The sequence below is a fragment of the Triticum urartu genome, chromosome 1A (genome assembly GCF_056163025.1).
Source record: "Triticum urartu cultivar PI428250 chromosome 1A, HENAU_Tu73, whole genome shotgun sequence".
Classification (NCBI taxonomy): Eukaryota; Viridiplantae; Streptophyta; class Magnoliopsida; order Poales; family Poaceae; genus Triticum; species Triticum urartu.
Genome location: NC_141873.1, coordinates 305654422 through 305672058, shown reverse-complemented (window position 1 = coordinate 305672058; position 17637 = coordinate 305654422). Strand labels below are relative to the sequence as shown.

At 45.0% G+C, this 17637-nt stretch overlaps 2 protein-coding genes across 2 annotated transcripts; both read left to right on the top strand.

Moving 5' to 3' along the window:
• Window positions 1-1189: 1189 nt before the first annotated feature.
• Window positions 1190-7214, top strand: LOC125509031 (alpha-galactosidase). The gene is made up of 15 exons (XM_048673885.2): window positions 1190-1461; window positions 2899-2957; window positions 4627-4683; window positions 4797-4831; window positions 5105-5208; window positions 5358-5433; window positions 5552-5610; window positions 5701-5766; window positions 5853-5939; window positions 6026-6090; window positions 6192-6274; window positions 6373-6463; window positions 6551-6600; window positions 6682-6822; window positions 6901-7214. The coding sequence occupies exons 1-15, from the start codon at window positions 1280-1282 to the stop codon at window positions 6982-6984; spliced, it is 1239 nt and encodes a 412-aa protein (XP_048529842.1). The 5' UTR covers window positions 1190-1279; the 3' UTR covers window positions 6985-7214.
• A 6760-nt stretch (window positions 7215-13974) lies between these two features.
• LOC147990978 (uncharacterized) lies at window positions 13975-14962 on the top strand. The gene is made up of 3 exons (XM_087534627.1): window positions 13975-14158; window positions 14269-14412; window positions 14535-14962. Exons 1-3 carry the CDS (start codon window positions 14038-14040, stop codon window positions 14960-14962), a joined length of 693 nt encoding a protein of 230 aa, XP_087390753.1. The 5' UTR covers window positions 13975-14037.
• The last annotated feature ends 2675 nt before the right edge of the window (window positions 14963-17637 follow it).

Genomic DNA, 17637 nt, shown 5'->3' with positions numbered 1-17637 from the left:
ATCATGTTTAATACCAAAAAAGATTTGGATTTTTTGAACTTTTTTTGAATTATCATTTTTGTTTGCATATAGGGTGCGCTGATACCCAGGTTCTCCTTCGTATTTTTCGTCTCCAATGCAACTTTCTATCCTTTTCTCTTCCCAAATTAAAACAGATATATTTGATATTTTGGTGCAGACTGCAAAGAAATATGGAAGTATTTCAAAAATATAAATCTGTTTCTCTTACCATATTATAAAGATTCCGTCATTCACTACAAATACTATAACCTCCTTTCGACCAAGGACTGACTAATTCTATGTCGGTTGTGCAAATGTGTTTATATTAATTTAAAATCATTGAGGGTGATGTAATATTCTTTTCCTACTACAATAAAAATGAAATGTTTGTTCTCATAGATGAAAATGATACGAAATATCTCACGCAAAAAAAATGATACAAAATATACAATGGATCTCAATGTGAAATTAGCGGTCCTTGGTTTCGAGATACAATCTAGCTAAATCTCGACTTGATTATGTCTTGATCGATGCTACATTCCTGAGATTTTACATAGAGATCCATGCAAAATTTTCATTTTAGATTTTTTTTCTTTCTTACATGTTACGTCACTTGATAGAGACTTCGCTAAGTTTTCCCGCTAATTTCAGTTAACATTTTTGTGTTTACAAACATGCATGTAACCTGTACACGTACACGTGTATTTTAACAAAAACACTGGCCTTTGAAAAAAAAAAGCGGTTTTCCCGCTAATTTCGAATTGCCTGTATCTGGTAAGAAATCAATTCTATTTTTTTTCGAAAGGTTGTGAGAAATCATTCGGTTGATATTTTTCTTCACGTACGTACATGCGCACACACGGAGCTGGGGCATATCCCGTGTTCCACCCCGCCCACGCCATCCCGTCTCACTGACAGCGGGCCACCACCACTCCACCAGCAGCCGAACGCACGGCTGGATCCCACGGAGCACCGGTCCGCGAGCACTGCACTGAGCCCGGCGACACAAGTCAAGCCACAGGAGTGCATCCACACACCCAAAAACAAAAACATAAACAAATAATACTGTATTTACTACTCCTAGAAGAAAATAATTGTACCACATTAACATTAATATTTGGGCTTAATATTTTGAAAACTGCGGCCCCGCAGTCCCCGCGCGCGGCCCTATAAAAAGGCGCGCGTCAGACGCGTCTCCAGCAGTCACTCACCGGCGCCACCAGTACCACCCCCACCCACCCCACCTCCTCCCTCCTCTGCTCCTCCCCGCTCGGCAGCCATGGCGCGAGCCTCGAGCCTGTCGCTGCTGCTCGCGCTGGTGGTCGCGTCGGCGGCGACGTCGGCGGCCGGTGCCAGGGTGCGCGTGCACGCGGCCGGGAACGCGACGCTGGGCGAGCTCCGCGCGCGGCGGGGGCGGCGGGAGGCGCTCGAGAACGGCCTCGGCGGGACGCCGCAGATGGGGTGAGCACTTCCACTCACGCCGCCACCGTCCCAACTCCTCCTCTTGTCTTTTCCTCCTCGTCTTTTCGCCCGGTATAGTATAGCATGCATTCGATTCGATTCATATCCTCCGCCTCACGCTACGCTGCCGCCCAATCCGCACGAACAAAGCAAAAGTTTTATTGACATGAAAATATAGTAGCATCATCGCTCTGGAGTAGGAGTAGGGCTGACCGTAAAGAATCTGCGGTGGTGCGTGGTGAGAATGGTGGCTTTGGGGCGGGGAAAGGGACGTTCATATGCGGCTCGCTTGCGGAGGAAGCGAGAGGTGCATGGCCAAATCTCGGAGGCAGCGGCCACCGGGTCGTTAAGCCGCTCCCTCCGCTTTCATGATGGCTGCTCGGGTTTGGACGCTTTTGTTAAAGCCACTTTGGCCACTTCCATTCCCTTCCATTCCCGCACGCGATATTTCCAATTTCTGTCCCGCTTGGTAGCTACAGATACAGTTTTCGTACGTACTGTATTTTCCCTTTTCTTGCAATTTCTGTCCCGCCACGTACTTTCTTTTGGCTGGATATAGGATGAGATATTTGGCGGTAAGATGAGGGATTGAGCAACTGAGCGGAGTAAGATAAATGCTTGCTTGGGCAGTGGGCACGCACGTGCGCAGGCAGGCGCTGGGCGTTTCTCTCTGCTTCCCTCGTCCAGTCATATATACTCCTATAGATCTAAAGATTTTCTTTTGGCCAGCATTTATATTGGAACGAGCATGTAGGTGCTCCAGATTTCGCATGGATCCAACAGTGTTTGTTTCTGCTAGTACTATATATTGATCAGTGACTTCATCAGTAATGCAAAACCTGCAGTGATCTTCGTCTATAATTGAACGGAAAAGAACAAAAAACTGCGTAACAACCGAGGGGGGCCTGCGGCTGCGAGCAAAGCCCGCCCAAAGAAGAGGGGAAAAGATTTGACGACCCTCCCCTTTATCTATGCTTTCTTTTGCCTTTTTCTCTGTTGGCCTTTGTGCCTGTCCCCTGGCCTCTGTCCTCTCCTCGCGCTGCATGCACATAGCAGTATTTTAACTGTGCAACCTGAGCCGTACGGTACTGCCGTCCCGGTGCTGATGGGTCATCATCACGTACCCGGTCCGGCGAGTCGCCTACTCGGTCCTCTCTGTGTCGGTTGCTCAATACTACTAGTCAATACAGTAGTACCACATTGGTCTAGAAGCAAATATGTCATGCGCAAGCATCGGCAATAATTTGACGTGGGCCGCGATTTTCCTTTGACAAGCCTCGTCATGATCGCCATTTTTCCAAGGACGTGCCTCGTCATGAGTCGCGACTTTCCTTTTGACCTATATATGTAGTTCGTCATGGGTCGCCATTTTATCCTCTAATTTAATCTGATTATTAAATTTAATCCTGACTGATGATGAAACATTTCGTGTGTTAGGTGGAACAGCTGGAACCACTTCTACTGCGGGATCAGCGAGGAGATCATCAGGGAGACAGGTACGTACGGGACGCTCGCTCCTTCCTTCCTTCCCACAACCACTCCAACCCAACCCAACCCCCGTTTCAAGCCTCAGGTCCTATGGTCCTACCTGCAATTGTGCACCTCCCTCCCTTTCCACTTGTTCAATGCACATTCGGCCCAATCACTGTGCTTTCCGACATGTCGTTATCAGTATCACGCCCAACGCTACTCTATAACTGTAGGTTAGCAAAACATTCAGCCCAATCACTGGATAACTCACCAGTACGCTTCATGGATTTTTGCTAAACTGCTGTTTATAGTACTCCCTCTCTTCGCTTTTATAAGGCTATGTGGACGTTTCAGACGCTGTGCAAAACAGTACGATTTTACTTGTCTGAAACGACTTATAAAAATAAACGGAGGGAGTACCAGCGTTGGGCGTGATAATGACGTGTCGGTGACACTGACCCGGAGACCTGTTTATCAGGAAACAAGGAAAGATCCATGGAAAAGGCCAGCAGGCCCAATTAATCCCTCGCCAACAGACTAGATCCCTTTTGTCCGGCCGCGGGCACATCGGCCATTTGTGCGGTGCGGTGCGTCGTCGGTGCACCGAGAGTTTTTTGTGCCGATTCGGAGGCGTCCGCGTCGGTGTCGGCGCTGGGCGTTGCCCCCAAGAGCCCCAGGCGTCTCCCTCCCTCCTCACACACTGTCGGCCGGCACAGCCTACCCGTTGCTGTTGGTTGTTGTTAGTTGTTGCCAGTTACAGAGTAAGCATGTTACAGCTTGCAAGCAACAAGTTGCACCAACCATACAAGGGACACGACAGCCTCTGCGCATCGCCATATTCTCTCCTCCAAAACCTCTACCCAACCTTTATTCCTTGAGCCGGATGAGATCTGGGAATCACGGACGCCTTTTCTCCCTTTCAACGATTCAGAGATGCCTTTCGCCCTACATAAATCTGCATAAGAAAAACAGGCTAATGGAGCCATGCTTTAGTACTTTTGTAGGCTTTCTTATAGCCTAATCGGTCCAATCCAATCCAGCACTCGAGAATGGAAAGATTCCAAGCATGAAGCATGTTTCACGTCACAACTATACCCACCGAGAGTGGGGAGGAACACGCTCACATGCCACATGCCCTACAGACTTCTTTATTTCTGATGAAGCGTAAGATATGTAGACCCTTGTGCAGAATTCTGATGGGAATTACGTTCATGAGGGGTGATGAGGACCCATATCCACATTTAAGGCCAACCGATCAATCACGAAAGGGCGGCAGATCAGATTTTCCGGTCTTTGTGGTCCGATGGATAAACAAATCACTTGACCCTAGCGTCACAAACCACAAGGGTCTCTCTGCAATCTATCCACATATGACAGATGTACGTATCAGGATAGGGACTTTTGAGCTAACAAGTTGGGTCAGACAAGTTTTTTTTTTTTAAGTTCTAACAAGAGGAGGCATGCACCTGCTCCCATGGTACAATTTGTACTGACCCCCATCGACACATAACTATGGTTAGTTTAGCGCTAGAACCACTGAGTCCCTAGAGTTGGGTTGTTGGTGCTGGACCAACGCCAACACCCCGTGATGATGTCCTTGTCTTTATTTACTGCAACAATAATGTCATGAAGAATTTGATATGCTGTCAAATTGTACTATCGTAATGACTGCGTCGTTGTTTTCCTTTCCTTCAGCTGATGCGTTGATCAACACCGGTCTGGCGCAATTGGGCTATAAATATGTTAACATCGGTATGGACTGCTCTCCGGACCATATTTCCCATGACATGTTGGACACAACTACTACAATAGAATATTTTTAACAGCATGTTTTACTCAAATGTATATCATGCCTCTTGTTTCAGATGATTGCTGGGCAGAATTAAACAGGGATTACCAGGTAAGGAGATGCACTTGAGCATTGCTAACCATCCCTATCATTTCAGTAATATTGCAACTGCGGAATTATGTTTTTACACAATCCAAGAAATTAAGTGCAAGAGACAACTGTAGTATGAAATTCAGCTAACCATCCCTATCTGTTCAGACAACTGTAGTATGAATTATTTCCAAGATAATATTAGAAGTTTTAGAAGCAGAAAATTATGCATATGGACACGATTTATAATATTATTTCTGTCAGTATCGATAATGTTCTATCACGATTTCTCAGGGTAACATGGTTCCAAACAAAAGAACATTCCCATCTGGCATCAAGGCGCTTGCAGATTATGTGCACGCGAAAGGGTTGAAACTCGGTATCTACAGTGATGCTGGGTATGCTAGCTATCCAATTCATCATAAAAATAACACTAGTTTCTTCTTATACTGCAGCAACTAAACTCTTCACTAGCCCAAGAAAACTAGACTTTGTATGTATGATAAACTGGCAATAAACTGAAACGAACTGTCACCGCGTGTCGCAGGACGCAAACATGCAGTAACAAAATGCCAGGATCGCTCGATCACGAAGAGCAAGACGTGAAGACTTTTGCTTCTTGGGTATGGAATCTATATTCTGTTTACTGAATCGCATATACCCCTTGTAATTATTTACCTGACGGCTGGTGCCAAACCAAAACTGACACCATAAATTGATCTTGTAATTCTTACGTTCCAGGGAGTTGATTATCTGAAGTACGACAACTGCAATGATGCTGGCAGGAGTGTCCACGAAAGGTAGGGAGAACAATACCTCAAACTGTGGCATGACAAGTGCATTGAGTCTTATGTGTTAGATTGCAAAGTAAATTGCCATGTTTGATGCAGATACACTAGGATGAGCAACGCCATGAAGAAATACGGGCAGAACATCTTCTTCTCACTCTGCGAATGGTGAGTCTGCTCGTCATAGCATTTTAGGATGGAAAGGAGAAACATCAAGCATTGCTGATTCACTCTTGTGTGCTTTTGCTGTTTAGGGGAAACGAAAACCCTGCTACATGGGCACGTGGCATGGGCGGTAATAGCTGGAGGACAACTGGCGACATTGCTGACAACTGGGGCAGGTGCTGCTCATTTCATTAACTCTGGGATTTTGGCCAGGTATCTACTAGAATTAGCAGGACTGATCATGGTTACCTCGTTACTTCAGCATGACATCCCGCGCGGACCAGAATGACAAATGGGCCTCCTATGCTGGACCTGGTGGATGGAACGGTAAGAGTTTCAGACGAATCTGTCCCAGTGTTGCTGATTGCCCAATGATTTGTTAGCTTCGTTTGAACTGATCGATAGACGATGTTCTGCTCCAATCTCAGATCCTGATATGCTCGAAGTTGGAAATGGTGGGATGTCCGAAGCCGAGTACCGCTCGCACTTCAGCATCTGGGCACTTGCCAAGGTACCCATGACGTCCCATGTGCATTTAGTAATGCTGTTACAATTCTCAAAAAGAAATTCTGCATTTCCTCACTGCAATCCTGGTTCTGAGTTGTGTAGGCTCCTCTTCTGATCGGGTGCGACGTGCGCTCGATGAGCCCGCAGACAAAGACCATAATCAGCAATCAGGAGGTCATCGCTGTCAACCAAGGCAAGTATTCTCTTCCGCTTTTTTGCTCATGATATACCTTCTTCATATGGGATTTTCAGTGTACTCATACTACAGTCATCTGAACAGATAGCCTAGGCGTCCAGGGAAAGAAGGTGCAATCCGACGGTGGTTTGGAGGTATTGCTCAATTCAAATCTCTTAGTAGCGGCTTCCATGATGAGATTTCTTGAAACTGAAACTGGGGAGATATTTTTGTAGGTTTGGGCCGGCCCGCTCAGCGGCAACAGAAAGGCGGTGGTTCTATGGAACAGGCAGGGGTACCAGGCAACCATCACCGCACACTGGTCAAACGTCGGGCTTCCGGGGTCTGCGTCCGTCACCGCTCGCGATCTATGGGCGGTAAGCTTGCTTTCTTCAGAGCTCAGTGCTCATTCTTAAAGGTTTCATCATCACAACAACTTCCGTCTTGTTGCGCAGCACTCGTCGTTCTCTGCTCAGGGGCAGCTATCTGCGTCGGTGGCGCCTCATGACTGCAAGATGTACATCCTGACACCAAAGTAACCGTAGGCGAAAGCATAGCAAGTCGATCGATCTAGTTCAGGGGGAAGGGTTTGCAAGGAAGGATCGATAGAACTGAGACGAGGTGAATTGAGCAATGTGGCTTTGGTTGTATGACCTTAGAAATAAGCTGCAGCTGTATGTAAAGTGCCGTGAAAATGTCGGCGGCGCGTGTGTTTTCTGAAGTTTGCAAGTTGTAACGAAAGTTGCAGCAATAAAAATGGGTTTTCGTAGCGCCGTCTTTTGCATTGGGGCTTCTCTCTGAAATGAAATTCTTGGGCTCAGCCAACCGAATCTCTACCACTGAATGGCAGCAAAAAGGGTCGTTGCTATCTGTACCTGAACTGAGAAGAAGATTTCTTTGGTAAGTTCATAATACAGGTGGCAAATGTAAGATAAACTGGGAACAGGTGTGTAGATCAAAGCTGCTTGGTGGGTTAGGTGTGCTTCACCTTGCAAAGTTTGCCTCTGCTCTCCGGCTGCGGTGGATGTGGTTCGAATGGCAAGTCCTGGCCAAAGCCTTGGGTGGGTTTGGGAACCCCATGTGATAAGAACGACCGGAACATCTTCACTGCGACAACCAAGGTCATGGTGGGCAATGGCCTTTGGGCATCCTTCTGGGAATCGACCTGGCTTGATGGTTTGAGGCCGAAGGATGTGGCCCCAAAACTTTATGATATTTCCAGAAAAAAGATGTGTTCGGTTCAAAAGGCCTTGCATAATGGTTATTGGATCTCCCAGCTGGACATTTCTTCGGGTATCTCTATTGACCACATCTCCCAGTTTGCTGTCCTTTGGGAAAGGCTTTCCCACATCCAGCTAAACCCCGGCATGGAGGATTCGATCTCGTGGAAGTTCTCCAAAGATGGCCAGTACTCCGCGGCCATGGCCTACAGTGCCCAATTCCTTGGTCTGATGGACACGGACATGAACCAAATTGTCTGGAAGAACTGGGCTCCTCCCAAGTGCAAGTTCTTTACTTGGTTGGTCATCAACAACAGGATTTGGACAGCTGACAGGCTACAACGCCGTGGCTGGCCAAATTGTCACTTATGCCCGCTGTGCAAGCAAGTTCAAGAATCGGCGGCACACCTCCTTTTCCAGTGCAGGTTCACCGTCAGGGTGTGGGGCATGCTTAAAAGTTGGTTGGGGCTGCACGACATCCAACTTGCGGATTGGGCGCCTTTCGAGTCTGTTAAGGCTAGTGGAGACACAACGCCACGCATATGACCCAGTCGCGTCGCCCCCTGGTTTCGTTGATGTTGCTTGTCTCTTGGGAGATTTGGAAGAAGCGAAACACGCGGGTTTTCCATAATACCGCGGTCCCGGTAGGAGTGTAAATCGCCAAGATTAAAGATGAATGCTCGCTTTGGAGCCTTGCAAGCGCAAAGCATTTGTATAATATTATGCCGCCAGAGTAGTGGCCTGTAATCGGGCCTTTGGCCATCAACTCTAAACTCCTCTCTTATTCAATGAAAATGACAAATTTTTTGCCTAGTTTTAAAAAATAATAATACAGATTGCCGCGTAGAGATTTAAACAGGCAGAGCGCGCACGAGCATACCCAGGTCTAGCGAGGGCGGTGCGTGTGCCCGCACGCCGGCGGGAGCAAGTTCAACCAGGTGTCCCGCGACGGCCGTGCCACTGCCATGGACGAGACTCCGCTGGCGGTGGGCGTGGCGGCGCCGGTGGAAAGGCTCCTGCGTCCTGGCGGGAGGTCCTGTTGGACGCATTCTGCGTCAAGTAGATGCGGCTTCGCACAGAGCAGGTGATTGGCGGGCTTTGTGGGCCGGGACGCGCGTGTTTCGCTGTTTCTTTTGAGTTTACCGACGATTTATGGGAGTTCCTGGGCCGGCCCATGAAGGAAACAAATCGGTAGCTAAAAAGTAAGACGCCATAGGATGGGATCGAACACAGGATATCACGCAACAGATCAAGCGCTCTAAATGGTTGAGCTACCAAAGGTTATTGCACAAGAAGCGGCGTAAAATGTTTTAGAACCAACATCCAGCACAGATCCAACATATATTTAAAATTTCGAAAGCAATTGTTTCTCGAAAAAACCTGAGTTGTTTAATGAACACAAATTTTTGAAAACTCAAACATTTTAAAAAACAGGAACATTTACTGAATTTCGGAATAAATTTGGAAAACATGAACATTTCCTGAAATTCCTGAACATATTTTAATTTGTGAACAAATTTTGGAACCTGAACATTTGTTGAATTTGTGGACATATTTAGAAAAGAGGAATAATTTTTCAGAGTTGCCAATTTACTTAAATTTTTGAACAAAGTTTAAAAACATGAAAGTTTTCTGAATTTGTGAACAAATTATGAAAATGGGAACTATTTTCAAATTTTGCGAATAATATCAAAAATGAAAAAAATATTAATTCCTGAGCAATTTCTAATTTGTGAACAAAATCTTAAAATGTGAACATTTTTCGAATTTGTGAACAAATTTTAAAATATTTGTGTTTCGAACATTAAACAATTTTTGAAAACGGGAACATATTTTTGAAACCAAACATTTCTTAGTTTGTGAACAAAATTTAAAAAGGGAAACACTTTTTGAATTTAGAACATTTTTCAAAACTAGGGAATAATTTTTGAAATAGTAAACTTTTATGAAATTTCTGAACAAAAAATTGAAAATGGGATTTTTTTTTGAAAGATTGAACAAAATTTGGAAATTACATTTTTTTAATATTGAACAATTTTTTAATTTGTGTACAAATTTAACAGCCAGATCAAATTTTTAAGTTTGCAAACAAATTTTCAAACATGTGAACAAATTTTGAATTATAAGATTTTATAAATTTACAAACAAAAATTGAAAATAGGCATAGTTTTTGAAACTTTGAACAAATTTTTGAAAAATGCAATCTTTTTTGAAATTTCTGTACAGTTTTGTGAAGGAAATAAACTTGAAAAAGAAAGAGAAAGGAAAAGGAAAGGAAATAAAAAGAAAATAGAAGAAATAGAAAAAAGAGAATGGGAAAACGAAAAAGAAGGAAAAGGAAAAACGAAAAATTGAAGGGCGACGCTACGCATCCGCCGGCGGATTTAAAAAAAGGATCCGCCACCTTGCGGGCTGTCAGATATCGCACAATCTAATGAATATGCATTGTCCTCTACTTTTGCAACAAAAGCCTTGTTGCAGAAACATCTGCAACAGAGATTGTGTTGTAGATTTTTTTGCAACAAATGTCACGTTACAGAAACATTTGCAACATAGATTGTGTTGCAGTTTTTTCTTGTAACAAAGGTCATGTTACAGAAACGTGTATATAACTTTTTAGCAGTAGAGATCATGTTGCAGAAAAATTTGTATATTTTTTTTTCTGAAACAAAAGTCATGCTGCAAAAAAATTATGCAACAAAGATGGCAGCATACAAGGCTCCAGCGGCGGCGTGCCTTGTAGAGGCAGGGGACGGCTGAAGTTGTGCAGTCCGTCGGTCGATGCTGCTCGATCTAGATGCGACAGCCGATTGAATCCGTGCGAGATGAGAGAGAGAGAGAGAGAGAGAGAGAGAGAGAGAGAGAGAGAGAGAGAGAGATGAGAAGGAAAAGAGGAAGGACGCGGGCGGCGGAGATCTTACTCGCCGGCGCCGCATGCGTCTGTTGGCTGCTGTTGCGGAGACACGAGGGAATGGATTGCTCGAGAAACAAATTGCTCGGTGGGAGAAGGATAAGGGAAGAGTATCCTATGGTACGGGAGCATAGATGCTCCCATGATACGGACTTCTGGGCCCTCGGATCTTTAGATCCAACGGCATACGAGGAGCTGCTGTAGCTGTTGTACTTGCGCGCATTTTTCAAATCTTACGAGGGCTTTTTTGCGAAAAAGTGCATCATTTCACAGGAGCTCTTGATCTGAGATCCAACGGCCGAGCTTGCACTTAGGTGCTCTCGGAGCACCAGATATTTTCCCGAAGGATAAGAGTGCCACCGCTGTTGTGAGCCCACGGACACGTGGCACAAACACGAGGTGACGAACACGATCGTTAATATCAGCCGGCTAAACTGAATAGTTTCCAAAAATTGAACACAATAGAAAGCCAAAAGATCGAAAAAGAGAGTACACCGAAAAAAATGATTCCCAAAAGACCGAAATGGACCGGCCCATGTTTGTCGCTCGCGTCGCTGCCCTATGCGGTAGCCCGATATTTTGCAGCAGCGAGCGGCGAATAGGGATTTCCCGTCCTGGCTGCCACGAAACCAACCTATCCGCCGCCAGACCTGGCCGATGGGCTTGGGCTAAACCTGCGTGCTGTAACTCGAGCCCATGAACGGCCCCTTGGTAAATGGGGCAGCCCGGCGGCATGTGTATCCCGTTGGCCCATGTAGGATTCAAGCTATATCTATTGTGCTGTTTTTTCTAGATGAGATCACTGACCACCCTTGCCGGGTGGTTCTATTGTGCTGTTTTGAGCCTATATATTCAGCCTATTAGTTAGGTTGTATAAAAATTTAACAAAAACAAGAAAATTAAATGGACCGTGATGTGCCGGCATGCATGCCCAGCCTCGCGGCGAGGCACGAGCCTAAGAAGGCCATGTGCCGGCATGGTCCGAGTATATACGTGCCGAGCTGAGCTCGCCACGGATCGTCATGCTGGCTATTGTGTTGGCACACCAGGACCGGTCCATTTAGCCAGGTTTGTCCGCCACTCGCTCGAAATCATGGCCCATCAATTTAAAAGGACCCGGGACGAAGGCCGAGATGACAGAGTTAGAGCAATGTGGGCTCCCGCACTATGGATCGATGGCTTGACACAAAGAAAGTGTCCCTTGCCATTGCATCGCCGAGAGCTCCTCGTTAGCGCTCAAGGTGCTAGATTGCGCTGCAGCGTTTACACGGAGGATCCATGGGTTGGCCCTGGTTACCACCTTGTTCTCTCGCATTGCCAGTTTTACGAACTTTCTGGAGGGTTCCTGGCCATCTTTTAGGAAACTTCGAGAATATTTTTGAATCTTTTTTTATTTCCTGGTTTTTAGGTTTGTGTTTAATTTTATCTTCTATTTTTCTTTACTTTTCGGAAAAATCATTCTATAAATTCATAAAATTTATATAATATTCAAACAACTAATATTTCAAATACCATGAATTGCTTTCTATTTCAAAATTTACTCACGGATTTAATAAATGTTTAATATTTTTAAAACATCACAATTTAAAAAATTCCAGTTTTTTAAATGGAATGTCATAAATAGTTCAAAATTTCACATGATGTTCACAAATTACAAAAGAAATGTTTGTACTTTAAAATTTTGTTTGGAAATTTGTGAACAATTATTTAATTCACGAACAATATTTGGATTCATGGATACTTTTAAAATTCGTTTTTCTCATTAGTGAACATTTGTGAATTTAGCAAACATTCGAAGAAAAGCTAATGTTTCCAAAAGTTGTTCAGAATTTCAAAAAATGTTCCCGTTTGCAAACTTTGATCATACATTAATGTTTTGGGGAATTTTAAAAAATGTTTGAAAGTTTCAAATGTTATTCATTTTTCAAAATGTTAACGTTTCAAATTTTGTTCACCAACTCAAAAAAAATGAACATGGTTTCAAAACTTGTTTGGTGATTTTCAAAAATCAAAATTGTTTGGAATTTCAACAAATGCTCTATTTTCGGTATATGGTAGCAGTGAAGTACATCCTATTTTTCATGTCTCTCGGTTCAATCCTCAAATTCGAGATTATACTTTTGTGCTCTCTGACTTGCCACATGGGTTGCGCCTAGATCAGATAGGTAGTGTTTCTGTACTGATAGGCGCCCGACCAAGCAAGGGATGCGGCACACGATCATGTATTGGTCAAATGGATGACGATGTGGGAGACCATGTGTACCATGGCTAGGTGCAGGGAATACAATGTGCTCAGGGAGCACTACACTCAAGCAACAATATGGGGCCACAATGCATCTCTAGTGGGTGGTATTGTCTCACATGTTGTGTGTCACGAAACCGTAGGTGTTGGCGACGCTGAGCAAGAAATAGGGAAAGCAAGAAATGGGAAGGTCTAAATAGTTTATCGTGCGAGTGTGTGATATGTCGGTGGGACCACCACTTTTAGGATGCATGGGGTGTTGTCATACTTGTGACCTCTTCTTGATTTCCCCTTCATCCCCAAGACTCTTTTTCATTCACCAATTCTTGCTGAGATTTCAAATTAGCTTGCTGTAGCTAACCCAACCATAGATTAGGTCATGATAAATAGACTGAAACAAGTTAGTTATGATGCTTAGTGTGTAGTATTATCCTTGTGAAAATGATTCTAATGTATATTTTGTTCCTTTTCATAGAAATTTTGATGCAAGTTCACATAGGGCAAAACTGAATACAAATGCATAAATTAATTAGCACATCTGGAATATTGATTTGTAGCATTTGAAATGCCCTACAATCTATAGTTTCTTTATATTCGTAGTTATTAAGCTCAATTTTGAAATTTTCTTTATTCTAAAACTCACACACAATGCAGTATTCACATCAATCCACATCATCTTAAGAAGAACACCAATTGGATTATATCAAGGTTCAATCAAGTCCATCGGATCTTGGCAGTTGAGCCCTATAAACAATCATATCATTGTGTAAAAAGTCACATCCATTGATGTAAGGATCTCTCGTTATAGAAAGACACGTCTCTTGGTAAATAAAGATGTCTCTTCGTGCATAAATATATTATATAGAAAAGCATGAGGAGAAGCGCAATAATGTTGCAGAAGCGCAATAATGTTAACATGTGCAAAATACACATTGTAACTATCTGGAGACTGGACAAAGGTTTATGGGTCAAATATTGCGCTTACATTAAACGGGCCCAAGTGGGCCGTGACGCGCCCAAACTGAAACTCGCGGCACTGAGCCCAGAGTCCGTTGTCTCGTCTTCCTCCGCGCGTCGCCCCTCCCCTATAAATTTCCTCTCTCCTCATGCTTCCTTTCTCAAGCTCGATCCTCCCCATCTCGCTGTGGTAGTTTGGTTCTCTTCCTGCAGAAGCGTTGAATCGATTCCTTGGTGCGCGGTGATTGCGGAGGGGAGCGAGATGGTAAAGAAGCGCAAGGCCTCCAGCGACGCTCCCGGGACGCCGCGGCCACCTGCACGGATGAGGGTCGCCACAACCGACGACGACGACGTGTATCCCAGGGACCCCCGGATCGGTGCAGGTGGGTTCCCTAGAAAATCTCAGGAGCAAGCACGCTGTTCTTCTTCTTCGTGATGTCCGCGTTTTCTTGGATTCTTGGTGTTACGAGTCCCGTTTCTTGGTTTCTTGCAGGCCTCGGGAGAGGCGGGGAGCGCATGAGGGTGGTGCCTCCGCCTCTGCCACCTCTGCAGCCTCTGCCGACGCCAGGAGTGAACGCCAACCCGGCAGCCAACTTTGCGCAGCCAGCGCCGGGACAGATCGACTACATCGGTCGCCGTAAGTTTGCTTCCATTTCCCACTTGGTTTCTTGGCTTCAAATCGTTTCCTGGATTCCAGTTCGTTTCTTGGGTCTCCTTTCGTTTCTTGGAATGACATCTTTCTTCTTGATCCGAGAGCAGGGTTCGTGAATGGCCACTTAGAGATGTTTGATCGAGTAGCTGTCGGTCAGGAAGCGTCGTCCCCGGTTGAGCGAGCATCTGGCAGCGAGGAAACGTTGTCCTGGTCTGATGAAGCAGAAGCGCCGTCGTCCGAGAACGAGGAGGAGCTCCCTACGGCGGCAGCACATGCACAGGGGCAGCCACAGCCGCCCGCTGTTCAGCCCGCAGTGGCGGACGCGCAGGCGCAGCCACTGCCCAACGATGATCGGGCCGTGATCGCAGCGGCGGCGCCCGCGCCGGGAACAGCGGCCGCCGAGTACATTTGGTGCTCAGCTTGCCTGTTGCGGCCAGCGTCGGTGCGCCTGGTACCGGAGATGCACATCTGCCACTGCGTGCCCTGCCACTTCGCCCTGTCCGGCAGGCCCAACTGCCCGGTTTGCGACGGTTGAGGTTTGCCCGTCCATCGCCCCGTCCATCCATATGCAGAGTAAGGAGTTGGCCAGTTCCCCGTTCTGGAGTCGATGCTACGTGCTACAGCCGCCTAGTGACGTTGTGCAATAACTGGTGTCACTTCTGAATCTTCTGATACTACGTACCAGAAGATGTGTGAACTTGTGTTCAGGGCTTGAGGCAGGTTATTGCTGCAAAACTTATGGTGCTACTACCTATGTGCGTTGTTTTAGCCGATTCAATTTCTGGTTGATTCAATTTATGTTATCACTGTTTGTCAATTGGAGCTTGAATTCCTGTTTTGTTTATCAATGTCCCTGGTACAGCTAGTTAATTCTTACTCATTGCCAATAATCCAAGCCAACACTCCCGTGAAATGCTCCATTTTCTGCAGCTAATGGCATGTCTGCTCCACCCTTCTCCCAGTATTTTTAGCCACGTCTTAATCCTCTCACGCACGCCGAACGCGCGGCATACGGAGTGGCGAATCAGCAAGCGCACCGAGGAGTGAGATCAGATCATACTACTCCGGCAAATATTCGCAGGACAAGCGCACATTGAACAAATTCAGTGTGCACATTGCGCGCGGCCGTGGGGCGACGTTGCTTTTGGGCCGGCCATCAACGCGGCTCGCTCGCTCCCGCTCACACACGACAGCTCGCCTTGCTCGCTTCATCTCTCCCTCGCTCGGGGAACTCCGGTCAACCGCCTGACCGACTGGCCATTGACTTTTGAATAAAAAAGACTGGAAAACGTAAAATTGGAGAAGTTTATGGATTTGAAAAAAGAAGTTCACGATTTTGCAAAAAGTTTGCGGGTTTGAAAAAAGTTCACGGATTTTCAAAAACAATTCATGAATTTGAAAAATGATCATGGGTTTGAATTTTTTTTTCAAAAGTTCAAAAAAGAGTTTGTGAATTTTAAAAACATTGTTCAGTTTGTAAAAAAAAGTTCATAAATTTGAATAGATTCATGTTCGAAAAAAGTTAATGAAAAAAGAACCAAACAAATGTTACATGGACCGGCGCATTCCCTACAATGTGCACTGGAGGGGTGTGCACCATTTGCAATTAAGCCTATAGGTGGCGCAGATGGCGCCAAATAGGGGAGGGCACTAACGAGCGGTTACCCCTTCGGGGATCTGTAGTGGTCATTTTTTATGATCTCGGAGCACGTCAAGTGATATGTCCAGTCATCGTCCCGTGTTATGTGCTAGGTACTCCCTCTGGATTTCAGTTTTTTTAATTGTTCTGTACGTGTTTTGGGGCTTTAGATGTTTTTTGTTTTTTTGGCTTATCAGTTTTTACCTGATTTTTTCTAGGTTTTAAAGAAGAAGACTTTTTTTTTGCGAAGCATATCTGTGTTTCTCGGAAAAATTATGCTTCTTTTCTTTTGCGAGGGAAGCTTCCGTGAGAAGTACAAATGTGTTTCTCGTGGAAACACATATTTATTTTGTCAGAAGTATAATCTGCGCTTTCATGAGAAGTACAATCACAATAAACAAATTTATACTTCTACAAGAAGCAAATTTATGCTTCCATACAACTGTGCTTCTACTCGAAAAGAAAAAAACACAGTAAGTGGCACAACTTTGCTTCCACAAGCATAGCCTACGCTCCCAAGAAAAAGTGAAAACTACAACCGTTCTTTCGGGCTCTGGTTTTTTCTTCTGTTTTTTTGGTATTTTTTTGTTTTTCATTAATCTTTATGGCATGTGATCCATCATGGACTGCATGAATCCTAACCGATCTTAGGTCAACTCAAACGCACGACCCCAAACCAACACTTGTTTTGTTCGGATTTTATCCGTTTGGGTAATGACAATGGGACGACGTCCGACCCTTTTTCTAAATGCGTTAGCGGCGCACCCAACGCGCGACCGCATATGGTCTGCCACGGCCGGCTGGAGGCCTTTTGACTATGCAATTACCAAATAATGCAAATAACCAAATAAATCAAACATTCCAAATAGTTTTACAAAACAAATAGTTCCACGTTCAAATAAAAACACAATAAATAGTTTTACAGCCCAATCAAAATTGTCTTGAATAGACGGAAAAGAAAATGAACCAATACATCTACTGATTGCCAATGTAATTTCACATGTGCTCAACAAAGTCATCCTGAAGCTGCATCTGAGTATGTCAATCACATATTTTCATGATGGAATTGGGTGAAATATTCAAAGGTTGCCCGTTTTTGGTGCTCAGGCTCAACATTTCCACCTTGAAAATCAAACCCTTGGTTGTAGATGTTGTCATCACGCTCATCCTCCACGATCATGTTGTGCATGATCACACAAGCAGTCGTCACCTCCCAAAACTTCTGGTGTCCCATTTCAGTGCAGGGCTTTGAACGATACTCCATCGAGATTGAAGCACACCAAAAACACGCCCCACATCCTTGCTAGCACTCTGTTGCATTTGGAAAAATCTCTGTCTCTTCTCTCCTTGCGGATTGGTTATTGTCTTCACAAGAGTTGATCACTGAGAATAGATATCATCAGCTAGGTAGTATCCCTTGTTGTAATGGTGGCCATTGATATCAAAGTTGCCTCTGGGGAGTGGCATTCAGCAAGCCATGTGAACATTGGAGAACGTTGAAGCACGTTGATATCATTATGAGAACCAGCCACCATGGCCTTGTGGAAACTGTACATTGACATGAGACATGT